At 37.8% G+C, this 20292-nt stretch overlaps 1 protein-coding gene across 1 annotated transcript in view; it reads right to left on the bottom strand.

The window, feature by feature from the left end:
- Positions 1–20292, bottom strand: part of LOC121293041 (diacylglycerol kinase iota-like) — a 611142-nt gene that overhangs the window by 455344 nt on the left and 135506 nt on the right. The window contains exons 20-21 of the mRNA XM_041215634.1: positions 16605–16678; positions 15690–15801 (exon numbers count right to left, since the gene is read on the bottom strand). Coding sequence (XP_041071568.1) covers positions 15690–15801; positions 16605–16678 — 186 coding nt within the window. The remainder of the gene's footprint in view (positions 1–15689; positions 15802–16604; positions 16679–20292) is intronic.

Below are 20292 nucleotides of genomic sequence, written 5' to 3'. Positions count from 1 at the left end.
CAATGGACTCAATAATAGATTGACAATGGGTTCAATAATAGAGTGACAATGGGCTCAATAATAGATTGACAAAAGGTTCAATAATAGAGTGACAATGGTCTCAATAATAGATTCACAATGGGTTCAATAATAGAATGACAATGGGTTCAATAATAGAGTGACAATGGGCTCAATAGTAGAGTGAAAATGGGTTCAATAATAGAGTGACAATGGGCTCAATAATAGATTGACAATGGGTTCAATAGTAGAGTGACAATGGGCTCAATAGTAGAGTGATAATGGGTTCAATAATAGAGTGACAATGGGCTCAATAATAGATTGACAATGGGTTCAATATTAGAGTGACAATGGGCTCAATAATAGAGTAACAATGGTTTAAATAATAGAGTGACAATAGGTTCAATAATAGATTGACATTAGGTTCAATAATAGAGTGACAATGGGCTCAATAATAGATTCACAATGGGTTCAATAATATTATGACAATGGGTTCAATAATAGAGTGACAATGGGCTCAATAGTAGAGTGACAATAGGTTCAGTAATAGATTGACAATGGGTTCAATAATAGTGACAATCGGCTCAATAATAGAGTGACAATGGGTTCAATAATAGAGTGACAATGGGCTCAATAATAGAGTGACAATAGGTTCAATAATAGTGACAATGGGTTCAATAATAGATTGATAATGGGCTCAATAATAGATTGACGATGTGTTCAATAATAGAGTGACAATGGGCTCAATAGTAGAGTAACAATGGGTTTAATAATACAAAGTCACAATGGGCTCAATAATAGATTGACAATTGGTTCAATAATAGAGTGACAATGGGTTCAATAATAGAGTGACAATGGGTTTAATAGTAGAATGACAATGGGTTCGAATAATACTGAGTGACAATGGGCTCAATAATATATTGACAATTGGTTCAATAATACAGAGTGACAATGGGTTCAATAATAGAGTGACAATGGGCTCAACAATTGAGTGACAATGGGTTCAATAATAGTGACAATGGGTTCAATAATAGAGTGACAATGGGCTCAATAATAGATTGACAATAGGCTCAATAATAGAGTGACAATGGGTTCAATAATAGAGTGACAATGGTTTCAATAATAGTGTGACAATGGGTTTAATAATAGAGTGACAATGGGCTCAATAATAGATTGAAAATGGGTTCAATAATAGAGTGACATTGCGCTCAATAATAGAGTAACAATGGGTTCAATAATACCGTGACAATGGGTTCAATAATAGTGACAATGGGTTCAATAATAGATTGATAATGTGTTCAATAATAGTGACAATGGGTTCAATAATAGAGTGACAATGGGCTCAATAATAGATTGACAATGGGCACAATAATAGTGACAATGGGTTCAATAATAGAGTGACAATGGGTTCAATAATAGACTGACAATGGTTTCAATAATAGTGTGACAATGTGTTTAATAATAGAGTGACAATGGGCTCAATAATAGATTGACAATCGGTTCAATAATAGAGTGACAATGGGCTCAATAATAGATTGACAATGGGTTCAATAATAGAGTGACAATGGGCTCAATAGTAGAGTGACAATGGGTTCAGTAATAGATTGACAATGGGTTCAATAATAGTGACAAACGGCACAATAATAGAGTGACAATGGGTTCAATAATAGAGTGACAATGGGCTCAATAATAGAGTGACAATGGTTTCAATAATAGAATGACAATGGTTTCAATTATACAGTGTGACAATGGGCTCAATACTAGATTCACAATGGGTTCAATAATAGAGTGACAATGGGCTCAATAATAGATTGACAATGGGTTCAATAATAGAGTAACAATGGGCTCACTAACAGAGTGACATTATATTCAATAGCCCAATAATAGAGTGACAATGGTTTCAATAATAGTGTGACAATGGGTTTAATAATACAGAGTGACAATGGGCTCAATAGTAGATTGACAAAGGGTTCAATAATAGAGTGACAATGGGCTCAATAATAGAGTGACAATGGGTTCAATAATAGTGACAATGGGTTCAATAATAGACTGACAATGGGCTCAATAATAGATTGACAATGGGTTCAATAATAGAGTGACAATGGGCTCAATAGTAGAGTAACAATGGGTTTAATAATACAAAGTCACAATGGGCTCAATAATAGATTGACAATGGGTTCAATAATAGTGACAATGGGTTCAATAATAGAGTGACAAGGGGTTTAATAGTAGAATGACAATGGGTTCAATAATACAGAGTGACACTGGGCTCAATAATATATTGACAATGGGTCCAATAATACAGAGTGACAATGGGTTCAATAATAGAGTGACAATGGGCTCAACAATAGAGTGACAATGGGTTCAATAATAGTGACAATGGGTTCAATAATAGAGTGACAATGGGCTCAATAATAGATTGACAATAGGCTCAATAATAGAGTGACAATGGGCTCAATAATAGAGTGACAATGGTTTCAATAATAGTGTGACAATGGGTTTAATAATAGAGTGACAATGGGCTCAATAATAGATTGACAATGGGTTCAATAATAGAGTGACAATGCGCTCAATAATAGAGTAACAATGGGTTCAATAATACCGTGACAATGGGTTCAATAATAGTGACAATGGGTTCAATAATAGATTGATAATGTGTTCAATAATAGTGACAATGGGTTCAATAATAGAGTGACAATGGGCTCAATAATAGATTGACAATGGGCGCAATAATAGAGTGACAATGGGTTCAATAATAGAGTGAAAATGGGTTCAATAATAGAGTGACAATGGTTTCAATAATAATGTGACAATGGGTTTAATAATAGAGTGACAATGGGCTCAATAATAGATTGACAATCGGTTCAATAATAGAGTGACAATGGGCTCAATAATAGATTGACAATGGGTTCAATAATAGAGTGACAATGGGCTCAATAATAGAGTCACAATGGGTTCAATAATAGAATGACAATGGGTTCAATAATAGTGTAACAATGGGCTCAATAGTAGAGTGACAATGGGTTCAATAATAGATTGACAATGGGTTCAATAATAGAAGGTCAATGCCTCAATAATAGAGTAACAATGGGCTCACTAACAGAGTGACTTTATATTCAATAGCCCAATAATAGAGTGACAATGGTTTCAATAATAGTGTGACAATGGGTTTAATAATACAGAGTGACAATGGGCTCAATAGTAGATTGACAATGGGTTCAATAATAGAGTGACAATGGGCTCAATAATAGATTGACAATAGGTTCAATAATAGAGTGACAATGGGCTCAATACTAGATTCACAATGGGTTCAATAATAGAATGACAATGGGTTCAATAATAGAGTGACAATGGGCTCAATAGTAGAGTGACAATGGGTTCAGTAATAGATTGACAATGGGTTCAATAATAGTGACAATCGGCACAATAATAGAGTGACAATGGGTTCAATAATAGAGTGACAATGGGCTCAATAATAGAGTGACAATGGTTTCAATAATAGTGTGACAATGGGTTTAATAATAGTGACAATGGGCTCAATAATAGATTGACAATGGGTTCAATAATAGAGTGACAATGGGCTCAATAATAGATTGACAATGGGTTCAATAATAGAGTGACAATGGGCTCAATAATAGAGTCACAATGGGTTCAATAATAGAATGTCAATGGGTTCAATAATAGTGTAACAATGGGCTCAATAGTAGAGTGACAATGGGTTCAATAATAGATTGACAATGGGTTCAATAATAGAAGGTCAATGCCTCAATAATAGAGTAACAATGGGCTCACTAACAGAGTGACATTATATTCAATAGCCCAATAATAGAGTGACAATGGTTTCAATAATAGTGTGACAATGGGTTTAATAATACAGAGTGACAATGGGCTCAATAGTAGATTGACAATGGGTTCAATAATAGAGTGACAATGGGCTCAATAATAGATTGACAATGGGTTCAATAATAGAATGACAATGGGCTCAATAATAGAGTAACAATGGGCTCACTAACGGAGTGACATTAGATTCAATAGCCGAATAATAGAGTGACAATGGGTTTAATAATAGTGACAATGGGCTCAATAATAGATTGACAATGGGTTCAATAATAGAGTGACAAAAGGCTCAATAATAGATTGACAATAGGTTCAATAATAGAGTGACAATGGGCTCAATACTAGATTCACAATGGGTTCAATAATAGAATGACAATGGGTTCAATAATAGAGTGACAATGGGCTCAATAGTAGAGTTACAATGGGTTCAGTAATAGATTGACAATGGGTTCAATAATAGTGACAATCGGCACAATAATAGAGTGACAATGGGTTCAATAATAGAGTGACAATGGGCTCAATAATAGAGTGACAATGGTTTCAATAATAGTGTGACAATCGGTTTAATAATAGTGACAATGGGCTCAATAATAGATTGACAATGGGTTCAATAATAGAGTGACAATGGGCTCAATAATAGATTGACAATGGGTTCAATAATAGAGTGACAATGGGCTCAATAATAGTCACAATGGGTTCAATAATAGAATGTCAATGGGTTCAATAATAGTGTAACAATGGGCTCAATAGTAGAGTGACAATGGGTTCAATAATAGATTGACAATGGGTTCAATAATAGAAGGTCAATGCCTCAATAATAGAGTAACAATGGGCTCACTAACAGAGTGACATTATATTCAATAGCCCAATAATAGAGTGACAATGGTTTCAATAATAGTGTGACAATGGGTTTAATAATACAGAGTGACAATGGGCTCAATAGTAGATTGACAATGGGTTCAATAATAGAGTGACAATGGGCTCAATAATAGATTGACAATGGGTTCAAGAATAGAATGACAATGGGCTCAATAATAGAGTAACAATGGGCTCACTAACGGAGTGACATTAGATTCAATAGCCCAATAATAGAGTGACAATGGGTTTAATAATAGTGACAATGGGCTCAATAATAGATTGACAATGGGTTCAATAATAGAGTGACAATGGGCTCAATAATAGATTGACAATAGGTTCAATAATAGAGTGACAATGGGCTCAATACTAGATTCACAATGGGTTCAATAATAGAATGACAATGGGTTCAATAATAGAGTGACAATGGGCTCAATAGTAGAGTGACAATGGGTTCAGTAATAGATTGACAATGGGTTCAATAATAGTGACAATCGGCACAATAATAGAGTGACAATGGGTTCAATAATAGAGTGACAATGGGCTCAATAATAGAGTGACAATGGTTTCAATAATAGTGTGACAATGAGTTTAATAATAGTGACAATGGGCTCAATAATAGAGTGACAATGGGCTCAATAATAGATTCACAATGGGTTCAATAATAGAATGACAATGGGTTCAATAATAGAGTGACAATGGGCTCAATAGTAGAGTGACAATGGGTTCAGTAATAGATTGACAATGGGTTCAATAATAGTGACAATCGGCACAATAATAGAGTGACAATGGGTTCAATAATAGAGTGACAATGGGCTCAATAATAGAGTGACAATGGTTTCAATAATAGTGTGACAATGGGTTTAATAATAGTGACAATGGGCTCAATAATAGATTGACAATGGGTTCAATAATAGAGTGACAATGGGCTCAATAATAGATTGACAATAGGTTCAATAATAGAGTGACAATGGGCTCAATAATAGATTCACAATGGTTTCAATAATAGAATGACAATGGGTTCAATAATAGAGTGACAATGGGCTCAATAGTAGAGTGACAATGGGTTCAGTAATAGATTGACAATGGGTTCAATAATAGTGACAATCGGCACAATAATAGAGTGACAATGGGTTCAATAATAGAGTGACAATGGGCTCAATAATAGAGTGACAATGGTTTCAATAATAGAATGACAATGGTTTCAATTATACAGTGTGACAATGGGCTCAATAGTAGATTGACAATGGGTTCAATAATAGAGTGACAATGGGCTCAATAATAGATTGACAATGGGTTCAATAGTAGAGTGACAATGGGTTCAATAGTAGAGTAACAATGGGTTCAATAATAGAGTGACAATAGGTTCAATAATAGTGACAATGGGTTCAATAATAGATTGATAATGGGCTCAATAATAGATTGACGATGTGTTCAATAATAGAGTGACAATGGGCTCAATAGTACAGTAACAATGGGTTTAATAATACAAATTCACAATGGGCTCAATAATAGATTGACAATTGGTTCAATAATAGAGTGACAATGGGTTCAATAATAGAGTGACAATGGGTTTAATAGTAGAATGACAATGGGTTCGAATAATACTGAGTGACAATGGGCTCAATAATATATTGACAATTGGTTCAATAATACAGAGTGACAATGGGTTCAATAATAGAGTGACAATGGGCTCAACAATTGAGTGAAAATGGGTTCAATAATAGTGACAATGGGTTCAATAATAGAGTGACAATGGGCTCAATAATAGATTGACAATAGGCTCAATAATAGAGTGACAATGGGTTCAATAATAGAGTGACAATGGTTTCAAAAATAGTGTGACAATGGGTTTAATAATAGAGTGACAATGGGCTCAATAATAGATTGACAATGGCTTCAATAATAGAGTGACAATGCGCTCAATAATAGAGTAACAATGGGTTCAATAATACCGTGACAATGGGTTCAATAATAGTGACAATGGGTTCAATAATAGATTGATAATGTGTTCAATAATAGTGACAATGGGTTCAATAATAGAGTGACAATGGGCTCAATAATAGATTGACAATGGGCGCAATAATAGTGACAATGGGTTCAATAATAGAGTGACAATGGGTTCAATAATAGAGTGACAATGGTTTCAATAATAGTGTGACAATGGGTTTAATAATAGAGTGACAATGGGCTCAATAATAGATTGACAATCGGTTCAATAATAGAGTGACAATGGGCTCAATAATAGATTGACAATGGGTTCAATAATAGAGTAACAATGGGCTCACTAACAGAGTGACATTATATTCAATAGCCCAATAATAGAGTGACAATGGTTTCAATAATAGTGTGACAATGGGTTTAATAATACAGAGTGACAATGGGCTCAATAGTAGATTGACAAAGGGTTCAATAATAGAGTGACAATGGGCTCAATAATAGCGTGACAATGGGTTCAATAATAGTGACAATGGGTTCAATAATAGACTGACAATGGGCTCAATAATAGATTGACAATGGGTTCAATAATAGAGTGACAATGGGCTCAATAGTAGAGTAACAATGGGTTTAATAATACAAAGTCACAATGGGCTCAATAATAGACTGACAATGGGTTCAATAATAGTGACAATGGGTTCAATAATAGAGTGACAAGGGGTTTAATAGTAGAATGACAATGGGTTCAATAATACAGAGTGACACTGGGCTCAATAATATATTGACAATGGGTCCAATAATACAGAGTGACAATGGGTTCAATAATAGAGTGACAATGGGCTCAACAATAGAGTGACAATGGGTTCAATAATAGTGACAATGGGTTCAATAATAGAGTGACAATGGGCTCAATAATAGATTGACAATAGGCTCAATAATAGAGTGACAATGGGCTCAATAATAGAGTGACAATGGTTTCAATAATAGTGTGACAATGGGTTTAATAATAGAGTGACAATGGGCTCAATAATAGATTGACAATGGGTTCAATAATAGAGTGACAATGCGCTCAATAATAGAGTAACAATGGGTTCAATAATACCGTGACAATGGGTTCAATAATACCGTGACAATGGGTTCAATAATAGATTGATAATGTGTTCAATAATAGTGACAATGGGTTCAATAATAGAGTGACAATGGGCTCAATAATAGATTGACAATGGGCGCAATAATAGAGTGACAATGGGTTCAATAATAGAGTGAAAATGGGTTCAATAATAGAGTGACAATGGTTTCAATAATAGTGTGACAATGGGTTTAATAATAGAGTGACAATGGGCTCAATAATAGATTGACAATCGGTTCAATAATAGAGTGACAATGGGCTCAATAATAGATTGACAATGGGTTCAATAATAGAGTGACAATGGGCTCAATAATAGAGTCACAATGGGTTCAATAATAGAATGTCAATGGGTTCAATAATAGTGTAACAATGGGCTCAATAGTAGAGTGACAATGGGTTCAATAATAGATTGACAATGGGTTCAATAATAGAAGGTCAATGCCTCAATAATAGAGTAACAATGGGCTCACTAACAGAGTGACATTATATTCAATAGCCCAATAATAGAGTGACAATGGTTTCAATAATAGTGTGACAATGGGTTTAATAATACAGAGTGACAATGGGCTCAATAGTAGATTGACAATGGGTTCAATAATAGAGTGACAATGGGCTCAATAATAGATTGACAATGGGTTCAATAATAGAATGACAATGGGCTCAATAATAGAGTAACAATGGGCTCACTAACGGAGTGACATTAGATTCAATAGCCGAATAATAGAGTGACAATGGGTTTAATAATAGTGACAATGGGCTCAATAATAGATTGACAATGGGTTCAATAATAGAGTGACAATGGGCTCAATAATAGATTGACAATAGGTTCAATAATAGAGTGACAATGGGCTCAATACTAGATTCACAATGGGTTCAATAATAGAATGACAATGGGTTCAATAATAGAGTGACAATGGGCTCAATAGTAGAGTGACAATGGGTTCAGTAATAGATTGACAATGGGTTCAATAATAGTGACAATCGGCACAATAATAGAGTGACAATGGGTTCAATAATAGAGTGACAATGGGCTCAATAATAGAGTGACAATGGTTTCAATAATAGTGTGACAATGGGTTTAATAATAGTGACAATGGGCTCAATAATAGATTGACAATGGGTTCAATAATAGAGTGACAATGGGCTCAATAATAGATTGACAATGGGTTCAATAATAGAGTGACAATGGGCTCAATAATAGAGTCACAATGGGTTCAATAATAGAATGTCAATGGGTTCAATAATAGTGTAACAATGGGCTCAATAGTAGAGTGACAATGGGTTCAATAATAGATTGACAATGGGTTCAATAATAGAAGGTCAATGCCTCAATAATAGAGTAACAATGGGCTCACTAACAGAGTGACATTATATTCAATAGCCCAATAATAGAGTGACAATGGTTTCAATAATAGTGTGACAATGGGTTTAATAATACAGAGTGACAATGGGCTTAATAGTAGATTGACAATGGGTTCAATAATAGAGTGACAATGGGCTCAATAATAGATTGACAATGGGTTCAATAATAGAATGACAATGGGCTCAATAATAGAGTAACAATGGGCTCACTAACGGAGTGACATTAGATTCAATAGCCCAATAATAGAGTGACAATGGGTTTAATAATAGTGACAATGGGCTCAATAATAGATTGACAATGGGTTCAATAATAGAGTGACAATGGGCTCAATAATAGATTGACAATAGGTTCAATAATAGAGTGACAATGGGCTCAATAATAGATTCACAATGGGTTCAATAATAGAATGACAATGGGTTCAATAATAGAGTGACAATGGGCTCAATAGTAGAGTGACAATGGGTTCAGTAATAGATTGACAATGGGTTCAATAATAGTGACAATCGGCACAATAATAGAGTGACAATGGGTTCAATAATAGAGTGACAATGGGCTCAATAATAGAGTGACAATGGTTTCAATAATAGTGTGACAATGGGTTTAATAATAGTGACAATGGGCTCAATAATAGATTGACAATGGGTTCAATAATAGAGTGACAATGGGCTCAATAATAGAGTGACAATGGGCTCAATAATAGATTGACAATAGGTTCAATAATAGAGTGACAATGGGCTCAATAATAGATTCACAATGGTTTCAATAATAGAATGACAATGGGTTCAATAATAGAGTGACAATGGGCTCAATAGTAGAGTGACAATGGGTTCAGTAATAGATTGACAATGGGTTCAATAATAGTGACAATCGGCACAATAATAGTGACAATGGGTTCAATAATAGAGTGACAATGGGCTCAATAATAGAGTGACAATGGTTTCAATAATAGAATGACAATGGTTTCAATTATACAGTGTGACAATGGGCTCAATAGTAGAGTGACAATGGGTTCAATAATAGAGTGACAATGGGCTCAATAATAGATTGACAATGGGTTCAATAGTAGAGTGACAATGGGTTCAATAATAGAGTAACAATGGGTTCAATAATAGAGTGACAATAGGTTCAATAATAGTGACAATGTGTTCAATAATAGATTGATAATGGGCTCAATAATAGATTGACGATGTGTTCAATAATAGAGTGACAATGGGCTCAATAGTAGAGTAACAATGGGTTTAATAATACAAAGTCACAATGGGCTCAATAATAGATTGACAATTGGTTCAATAATAGAGTGACAATGGGTTCAATAATAGAGTGACAATGGGTTTAATAGTAGAATGACAATGGGTTCGAATAATACTGAGTGACAATGGGCTCAATAATATATTGACAATTGGTTCAATAATACAGAGTGACAATGGGTTCAATAATAGAGTGACAATGGGCTCAATAGTAGAGTGACAATGGGTTCAATAATAGATTGACAATGGGTTCAATAATAGAAGGTCAATGCCTCAATAATAGAGTAACAATGGGCTCACTAACAGAGTGACATTATATTCAATAGCCCAATAATAGAGTGACAATGGTTTCAATAATAGTGTGACAATGGGTTTAATAATACAGAGTGACAATGGGCTCAATAGTAGATTGACAATGGGTTCAATAATAGAGTGACAATGGGCTCAATAATAGATTGACAATGGATTCAATAATAGAATGACAATGGGCTCAATAATAGAGTAACAATGGGCTCACTAACGGAGTGACATTAGATTCAATAGCCCAATAATAGAGTGACAATGGGTTTAATAATAGTGACAATGGGCTCAATAATAGATTGACAATGGGTTCAATAATAGAGTGACAATGGGCTCAATAATAGATTGACAATAGGTTCAATAATAGAGTGACAATGGGCTCAATAATAGATTCACAATGGGTTCAATAATAGAATGACAATGGGTTCAATAATAGAGTGACAATGGGCTCAATAATAGAGTGACAATGGGTTCAGTAATAGATTGACAATGGGTTCAATAATAGTGACAATCGGCACAATAATAGAGTGACAATGGGTTCAATAATAGAGTGACAATGGGCTCAATAATAGAGTGACAATGGTTTCAATAATAGTGTGACAATGGGTTTAATAATAGTGACAATGGGCTCAATAATAGATTGACAATGGGTTCAATAATAGAGTGACAATGGGCTCAATAATAGAGTGACAATGGGCTCAATAATAGATTGACAATAGGTTCAATAATAGAGTGACAATGGGCTCAATAATAGATTCACAATGGTTTCAATAATAGAATGACAATGGGTTCAATAATAGAGTGACAATGGGCTCAATAGTAGAGTGACAATGGGTTCAGTAATAGATTGACAATGGGTTCAATAATAGTGACAATCGGCACAATAATAGAGTGACAATGGGTTCAATAATAGAGTGACAATGGGCTCAATAATAGAGTGACAATGGTTTCAATAATAGAATGACAATGGTTTCAATTATACAGTGTGACAATGGGCTCAATAGTAGAGTGACAATGGGTTCAATAATAGAGTGACAATGGGCTCAATAATAGATTGACAATGGGTTCAATAGTAGAGTGACAATGGGTTCAATAATAGAGTAACAATGGGTTCAATAATAGAGTGACAATAGGTTCAATAATAGTGACAATGTGTTCAATAATAGATTGATAATGGGCTCAATAATAGATTGACGATGTGTTCAATAATAGAGTGACAATGGGCTCAATAGTAGAGTAACAATGGGTTTAATAATACAAAGTCACAATGGGCTCAATAATAGATTGACAATTGGTTCAATAATAGAGTGACAATGGGTTCAATAATAGAGTGACAATGGGTTTAATAGTAGAATGACAATGGGTTCGAATAATACTGAGTGACAATGGGCTCAATAATATATTGACAATTGGTTCAATAATACAGAGTGACAATGGGTTCAATAATAGAGTGACAATGGGCTCAATAATAGATTGACAATAGGCTCAATAATAGAGTGACAATGAGTTCAATAATAGAGTGACAATGGTTTCAATAATAGTGTGACAATGGGTTTAATAATAGAGTGACAATGGGCTCAATAATAGATTGACAATGGGTTCAATAATAGAGTGACAATGCGCTCAATAATAGAGTAACAATGGGTTCAATAATACCGTGACAATGGGTTCAATAATAGTGACAATGGGTTCAATAATAGATTGATAATGTGTTCAATAATAGTGACAATGGGTTCAATAATAGAGTGACAATGGGCTCAATAATAGATTGACAATGGGCGCAATAATAGAGTGACAATGGGTTCAATAATAGAGTGACAATGGGTTCAATAATAGAGTGACAATGGTTTCAATAATAGTGTGACAATGGGTTTAATAATAGAGTGACAATGGTTTCAATAATAGTGTGACAATGGGTTTAATAATACAGAGTGACAATGGGCTCAATAGTAGATTGACAAAGGGTTCAATAATAGAGTGACAATGGGTTCAATAATAGTGACAATGGGTTCAATAATAGACTGACAATGGGCTCAATAATAGATTGACAATGGGCTCAATAACAGAGTGACAATGGGCTCACTAACGGAGTGACATTAGATTCAATAGCCCAATAATAGAGTGACAATGGTTTCAATAATAGTCTGACAATGGGTTTAATAATAGAGTGACAATGGGCTCAATAATAGATTCACAATGGGTTCAATAATAGAATGACAATGGGTTCAATAATAGAGTGACAATGGGCTCAATAGTAGAGTGACAATGGGTTCAGTAATAGATTGACAATGGGTTCAATAATAGTGACAATCGGCTCAATAATAGAGTGACAATGGGTTCAATAATAGAGTGACAATGGGCTCAATAATAGAGTGACAATGGGTTCAATAATAGAATGACAATGGTTTCAATTATACAGTGTGACAATGGGCCCAATAGTAGAGTGACAACGGGTTCAATAATAGAGTGACATTGGGTTCAATAGTAGAGTGACAATGGGCTCAATAATAGAGTAACAATGGGCTCAATAGTAGAGTGACAATGGGTTCAATAATAGATTGACAATGGGTTCAATAATAGTGACAATGGGCTCAATAATAGTGACAATGGGTTCAATAATAGAGTGACAATGGGCTCAATAATAGAGTGACAATGGGTTCAATAATAGAATGACAATGGTTTCAATTATACAGTGTGACAATGAGCTCAATAGTAGAGTGACAATGGGCTCAATAATAGATTGACAATGGGTTCAATAGTAGAGTGACAATGGGCTCAATAATAGAGTGGCAGTGGGTTCAATAACAGAGTGACAATGGGTTCAATAATACAGAGTGACAATGGGTTCAATAATAGATTGACAATGGGTTCAATAATACAGAGTGACAATGGGTTCAATAATAGTGACAATGGGCTCAATAATAGTGACAATGGGTTCAATAATAGAGTGACAATGGGCTCAATAGTCGAGTGATAATGGGTTCAATAATAGAGTGACAATGGGCTCAATAATAGAGTAATAATGGGCTCAATAATAGAGTGACAATGGATTCAATAATAGAGTGACAGAGGGTTCAATAATAGAGTGACAATGGGTTCAATAATAGAGTGACAATGGGTTCAATAATAGATTGACAATGGGTTCAATAATACTGAGTGACAATGGGCTCACTAATAGTGACAATGGGCTCAATATTCGAGTGAAAATGGGCTCAATGATACAGAGTGACAATGGGTTCAATAATACAGAGTGACTTTGGCCTCAATATTAGAGTGACAATGGGTTCAATAATATAGAGTGACAATTGGCTCAATATTAGAGTGACAATGTGCTCAATCATACAGAGTGACAAATGGCTCAATATTAGAGTGACAATCGGCTCAATAATAGAGTGACAATGGGCTCAATATTAGAGTGACAATGGGCTCAATAATACAGTGGCAATGCGCATAGAAGGCTGAGCAATGCTGGTCTCACAAGTACCAGGTGAGAGCTAGACTCAAGGATTCGCTTCCGTCGCATTTGTTCTGATGATGCCACTTTCCAAAACAGCTCCTCTGACATGTCCTCCTTCTTCCTTAACCTAGGTCTTCCACCCACGGTGCTTGACAGGGCCCTCAGCCGTGTCCGTCCCATCTCCCGCGAATCCGCCCTCACACCTTCCTTTCCCTCCCAGAAACATGATAGTGTCCCCCTATTCCTCTTTTATCACCCCATCAGCCTCCGCATTCAAAGGATCATCCTCCGCCATTTCCGCCAACTCCAGCATGATGCCACCACCAAACACATCTTCTCTTCACCCCCTCTGGTGACATTCCGCAGGGATCGTTCACTCCGGGACACCCTGGTCCGCTACTCCATTACCCCCTACACCTCAACCCTCTCCCACAGCACATTCTCATGCAACCGCAGAAGATGCAAAACCTGCCCCTTTACTTCCCCCCTCCTCACTGTCCAAGGGCCCAAACACTCCTTTCAAGTGAAGCAGCATTTCACTTGCACTTCCCTCAATTTAGTCTACTGCATTCGCTGCTCCCAATGCGGTTTCCTCTACATTGGAGAGACCAAACGCAGACTGGGTGACCGCTTTGTGGAACACCTTCGGTCTGTCTGCAAGCATGACCAAGACTGTTGCTTGCCATTTCAACACTCCACCCTGTTCTCATGCCCACATGTCCATCCTTGGCCTGCTGCATTGTTCCAGTGAAGCTCAACACAAACTGCAGGAACAGTACCTCATCTTCTAATTAGACACTTTACAGCCTGCCGGACTTAACATTGAGTTCAACAATTCCAGATCATGAACTCTCTCCTCCATCCCCACCCCTTTCCGATCCCCCTTTTACCAATAATTTATATTTTTTAAATATATTTTTCTTTTCCCACTTAGTTCCATTATTTTTAAATGTATTTCCATCCAAGTTTCATCTCCACTTTTTAGCCTATTTTGACCCCTTCCCCCCCACCCCACCCCCACTAGGGCCATCTGTTACTTGCTCATCCTGCTTTCTACCCTTAATGTCACCATTAGCACATCCTTTAGCTAATATCACCACCGTCAACACCCCTTTGACCTTTTGTTTATGACATCTTTGGCAATCTCTCCTTTGCCTCCACCTATCACTGGCCTTCTACCCAACTCTACCTGTCCCACCCCCCTCAACCAGCTTATATTTCACCTCATTTCTATATTCCCTCAGTTCTGATGAAGAGTCAAACAGACTTGAAACGTTAATTGTCTTCCTCTCCGCAGATGCTGTCAGACCTGCTGAGTTTTTCTAGCTATTTTTATTTTTGTTTCAGATTTCCAGCATCCGCAGTATTTTGCTTTTAACTCAAGGATGGTTGTCAGGTTGTACTCTAGAAGACTGAGCAAAAGTCTTCATGAACTCTGAGTGATACTCAGTTTGAGAATGCTGAGTAAAACCACCCTTCCATTATTGAGGGACCCAGCAGTTGTGAGGGACCATTCTCATCATCATATTCTGTGTATATAAACTCACATTACTGTCCGAAACTCACCAGAGATGTCATGGTAAAGCCAATCACCTCAATGCAACCATCATCATGACGCTGTGGTTCAAAGTCTCGGTGATCCCCTGGGTTACCCCAAGGCATTGTGCCTGCACAATACCTGCAACAGACAAGCCCCACTTCAGTATTTATTTCAATTTGTTTCATTACATTAAAGGCACTAGATAAATATAAGTTGTTATTTACAAGAGCATCAACACATTGCTATCATTTAGCTGAATTGCTATCCGTTACACATAGATCATAAAGCCTGAAATTCTGATGAGTCAGAAGGGCACTGATCTCCCATGGGGGAAGGGACTAGAATTCTGGACGGGATCCAGAGACACTGGGTTGCTACCCGTTCTCAAAAAAGAACTGGAAATTCTGGCCATAGAATAGTAAGACTCAGAAACATTAAATCCACCATTAAGGGAATGTGTTTGTAAAGGCTTCTGGTATGTGTATAAATGCAGGAAATGGCACCCCAGCTCTTTGGCCCAAAGGAAAATAACAAAGGGATGTTGGTGCAAGGTTAAAGGGGGTGGACTTTGTTTCTTTACCTGACACTTATTACCATCCCATTTAACTGCCCCTGGCTTCCACCCTATAGGTTTGAGCTTTGACTGTATACATTGACAGGCTTTATGGGGGAAGAGGTACCACAATCAAGCTTAACCTTTCATGACCAAAAACACTCTCAAGAGATGTAGGGTTTGGGAATGGGCACCCTGTTCAAAATTCTGTCTCGTAATCCATGGACACAGAGGCCAGTCTGCAGCACCTCTGCAGCGGCCTTGGCTGAGGTTAGTCAACTCGCCGTGAGGTTCCTTGTTCTTTCTGAAGCTGTATGCACCCCAGGCCCAATCCCGTGAGTGGCTCAGTATTCAATCCCGCACTTAAGAATTTATTTCTGTTACTCACCTGGGGATATTGAGGAAGACAATACACTGAAATTTCAAATCCTGGATTTTGGGTGTCAAATCAGTGCCATCACACTAGAATTAAGGAAAAAAGTTAATTTCTAGAGACTATGCATTCATTAAATCACAGAATATTCCTATAGTCGTTCGGTAGTACAGAACTTGAGTATTGCTGAATAAAGAGACATGCTATCTAAGCTTTTCATCTTGCATTCATCAGGACAGATCACAACATTACTAATAATTTAGGGAATAACAGTTTATACTGCATGAGAAGAGAGTACGGATTGGTTAGCAAATGGACTCTGAGTTGGGGAGGCATTGCCATGGAGAATGCAACAGGGAACAGTTAACTGTCAAGCTTTTGTTCAAATTCAAACCAGGCAGGTTGACTGTGATTGGTCAATTAATTGCCATGGGGAATGGACCAGGGAATGGCTGTCCCCCAAGCTTTTGTTTACTTGAAAAAGGTGCAATGCATGTACATACTCCATCTGTCTGAAAATGACCAAGCCCTTTGTGTGAATATATATGGCTTCTAGCATGCGTAAGTGAGCCAGACTGCGAGTCTATGGCAGTGTTTCTACTAGTCAATGTTTCTGTGGCTTTTCCACTTCTTGGATTTTACTTGGTTTCATTGTTATCCCTTTCTTCCTATGAACTAGAGGAACTTTGGTCTGCAGACTATTGTAAAATCTCCTGACTTCCCACAGTTATGGCTCTTAACTCCCCCTTGTGGGCATTCTTCCCTCTTGTGTAGGGTCTTTCCTGCCACACCGAGAGCATCTCAAGATGGCGGTTGGTGCGCTTTTTCCCGATCTTGCAGGCTTTTGCTTCACTGCGCTTTCTCTTTTTTGTCCAACATATTGAATGGCTTCTCTCTTTTTTTCCCAAGGGACATCACCTTCCCCACAAACAACTGCTCTGTTTAGCTTCTTAAGCTCGGTCTGTCGCACTATTTGTACCACCTGTGTGAGAGTTAAATCTTCTCTTGTTTGCAAAAGATCTAAAAGGCTTTCATCCAAGACCCCAAAACACTATACAATCTGAGGATCCCATAGTCACAATTCTCGATGAGTCTGCACAGTTCATTTATAAATGAATACATGGATTTGCCCAGTTTTTGCCTCCTCTTAATAAATTGCACTCACTTACTGATCAAACTTTTTCAAACACTGAAGTATAAATCGAATGCCTGGAGGACTTCCTCATATGAGCTCGAAGCCTCACTGATGCCCTGACTTGCAATATCATCTGCCATGTCCCCTTCTGTGTTGAGTGAAGTACTGACCTGATCCTTCTGATCCTTCTTATGCAAGCCTGAAGCTGTTCTGTTATCTGGAGAATCCCTTCTCCCAATTGTTCCAGTGTTGAGCATATCATGAGCTTTCAGCACTTTGGAAGGGTTCTGGGAGTAGCAATGCAGACTCAATGCTTATCCTGAATTCTGGATATGTTGCTACTTCAGGAGTTTGGCTTGTAGACTGTGATCAGTACTCACTGCTGTCTGCACTCTGGGTCTGTGAGTCTGCTTGAACCAGTAACACCCACGATGGTCCAAACTCAAGTGAGTCTTCAATCTTTTTTCTTGTCGTTTTCTCAAAGATTTGAAGGTCTTTCAGGTCTGCTGTCTTTTCTTGGAGTTTCTCTAGGTATTTACGCTCCATCTGCTGCCACCATATTTCAGATGGTACACATGAACAGTCGACAGAAACCACCAGCTGCCACTATGTTTCTTCTTGGGTCTGGGGTCTAGCTGGGGTTTCTTTAGGGTTTGCCTGTTACTGTAAGAATGCTACCATAGACTGTTATTAGTAAAAACCTTTCTTGTTTATTTACAGGTCTACGTACATCCCCGTACTGTACATAAGGTTGTACTTCTGCTCTATCTCTTAGTCATGTGACATTGCATCAAATTACATTAGTAGCTATATCAGTATCAAATGCTCCTGATGTTAGCCATTTACTCTCTAGACGGACAAGTGGCAGATGAAGTTCAATGCAGAGAAATGCGAAGTGATTCATTTTGGTGGGAAGGTCATACAGAGACAATAATAACTAAAGGGTACAACTCTTAAAGGGGTGCAGGAGCAGAGGGACTTGAGTATCAATGTGCATAAGTCATTGTAGATGGCAGGACAGGTTGAGAGCATGGTTGATAAAGCATACGGTATCCTAGGCTTTATTAATAAGACCATAGGTGACAAAAGCAAGGAGGTTATGTTGAACTTGTATAGGACACTAGTCTGGCCTCAGCTGGAATATTGGCATACAGTTCTGGGCACCGCACTTTAGGAAGAAAATTAGAAAGAGTACAAAAAAGATTTATTAGAATGGTTCCAGGGATGAGGCACTTCAGTTATGAAGATAGACCGGAGAAGTTGGGACTGTTTCCTTGGAGAGAAGATGGCTGAAAGGGGATTTGATTTAGGTAGTCAAAATCATGAGGGGTCTGGACAGGGTAGAAAGGGAGAAGCTGTTCCCTATCATGAAAGTCACAAATTTAAAGTAATTGTTTTTCTTTTAATTCATTCATGGGATGTAGGCTTCGCTGGCTGGCCCAGCATTTATTGTCCATCCCTAGTTGCCCTTGAGAAAGTGGTGGTGCATGTGGTGTTGACTTTGCAGTGGTTTGTTACAACTGAGTGGCTTGCTAGGCCATTTCAGAGGGCATGGGTCTGGAGTCACATGTAGGCCAGACCAGGTAAGGACACAGATTTCCTTCCTTAAAGGAAATTAGTGAACCAGATGGGATTTTACAACAATCAACAATGGTTTCGTGGTCATCATTAGACTTTAATTCCAGATTTTTATTGAATTCAAATTCCACCATCTGCCAAAGTGGGATTTGAACCTGGTTCCCCAGAGCATTACCCTAGTTCTGTGGATTACTAGTCCAGCAACAATACCACTACACCATCGCCTCCCCTGGTAAAAGGGGCAAAGGTGACATGAGGAGAAATTTTTTCACGCAGCGAGTGGCTAAAGTCTGGAATGTACTGTCTGAGAGTGAGGTGGAGGCAGGTTCAATCAAGGCATTCAAAAGGAAATGGGATTATTATCAGGAAAGGAAGAATGTGCAGGGTGATGGGGAGAAGGTGGGGGAATGGCACTAGGTGAATTGCTCATTCAGAGAGCCGGCGCAGACCGCCATGAGTCGAATGGTTGTAACAATTCTTTGATCCCCACGGGATGACAGTGTCACTATCTGTGCAATGGAAACTGCACCATTTTCATTTCTACAAGGGCAGCTTTGTTGCACCTTGTTGGCAAGTTGAAAATCTACCCAATGGCCAGGATTTTTAAGACGGCAGAGTTTCCCTTCCCGACATCTTAAGAGTCAGCAGAGAACACATCCCTGCCAATACTGCCTGCCCCGCAGCCAGTTAATGTTTCAACAAGTGTCAATTGGCTGGAGGCGGGACTTCCGCCACTCACTCGGGAGGAGGTCCTGCCTCAGAGAGCTGCCGGCCAATCTGATTGGCTGGCAGCTCTCTAGACCCTGCAGTATCAGAAGCTGCAGTGAACAGGACTGGGACTGCAAGCAGATCCCAGAGCCTAAGTCCTGGGAATCCAGGACCTGGTAGGTTTTGGGGGTTCTCGGGAGGGCTAGGGAGGTGAGGCCAGGGGGATAGGCCTAGGGGGGTGGCATGTTGGTGGAGAGGCCATGTACATACGGTGGGTTGGAA

This window comes from Carcharodon carcharias, chromosome 21 (genome assembly GCF_017639515.1).
Source record: "Carcharodon carcharias isolate sCarCar2 chromosome 21, sCarCar2.pri, whole genome shotgun sequence".
Lineage (NCBI taxonomy): Eukaryota > Metazoa > Chordata > Chondrichthyes > Lamniformes > Lamnidae > Carcharodon > Carcharodon carcharias.
Note: the sequence above shows the minus strand (reverse complement) of the source record. Positions and strands in the feature narration are given on the sequence as shown.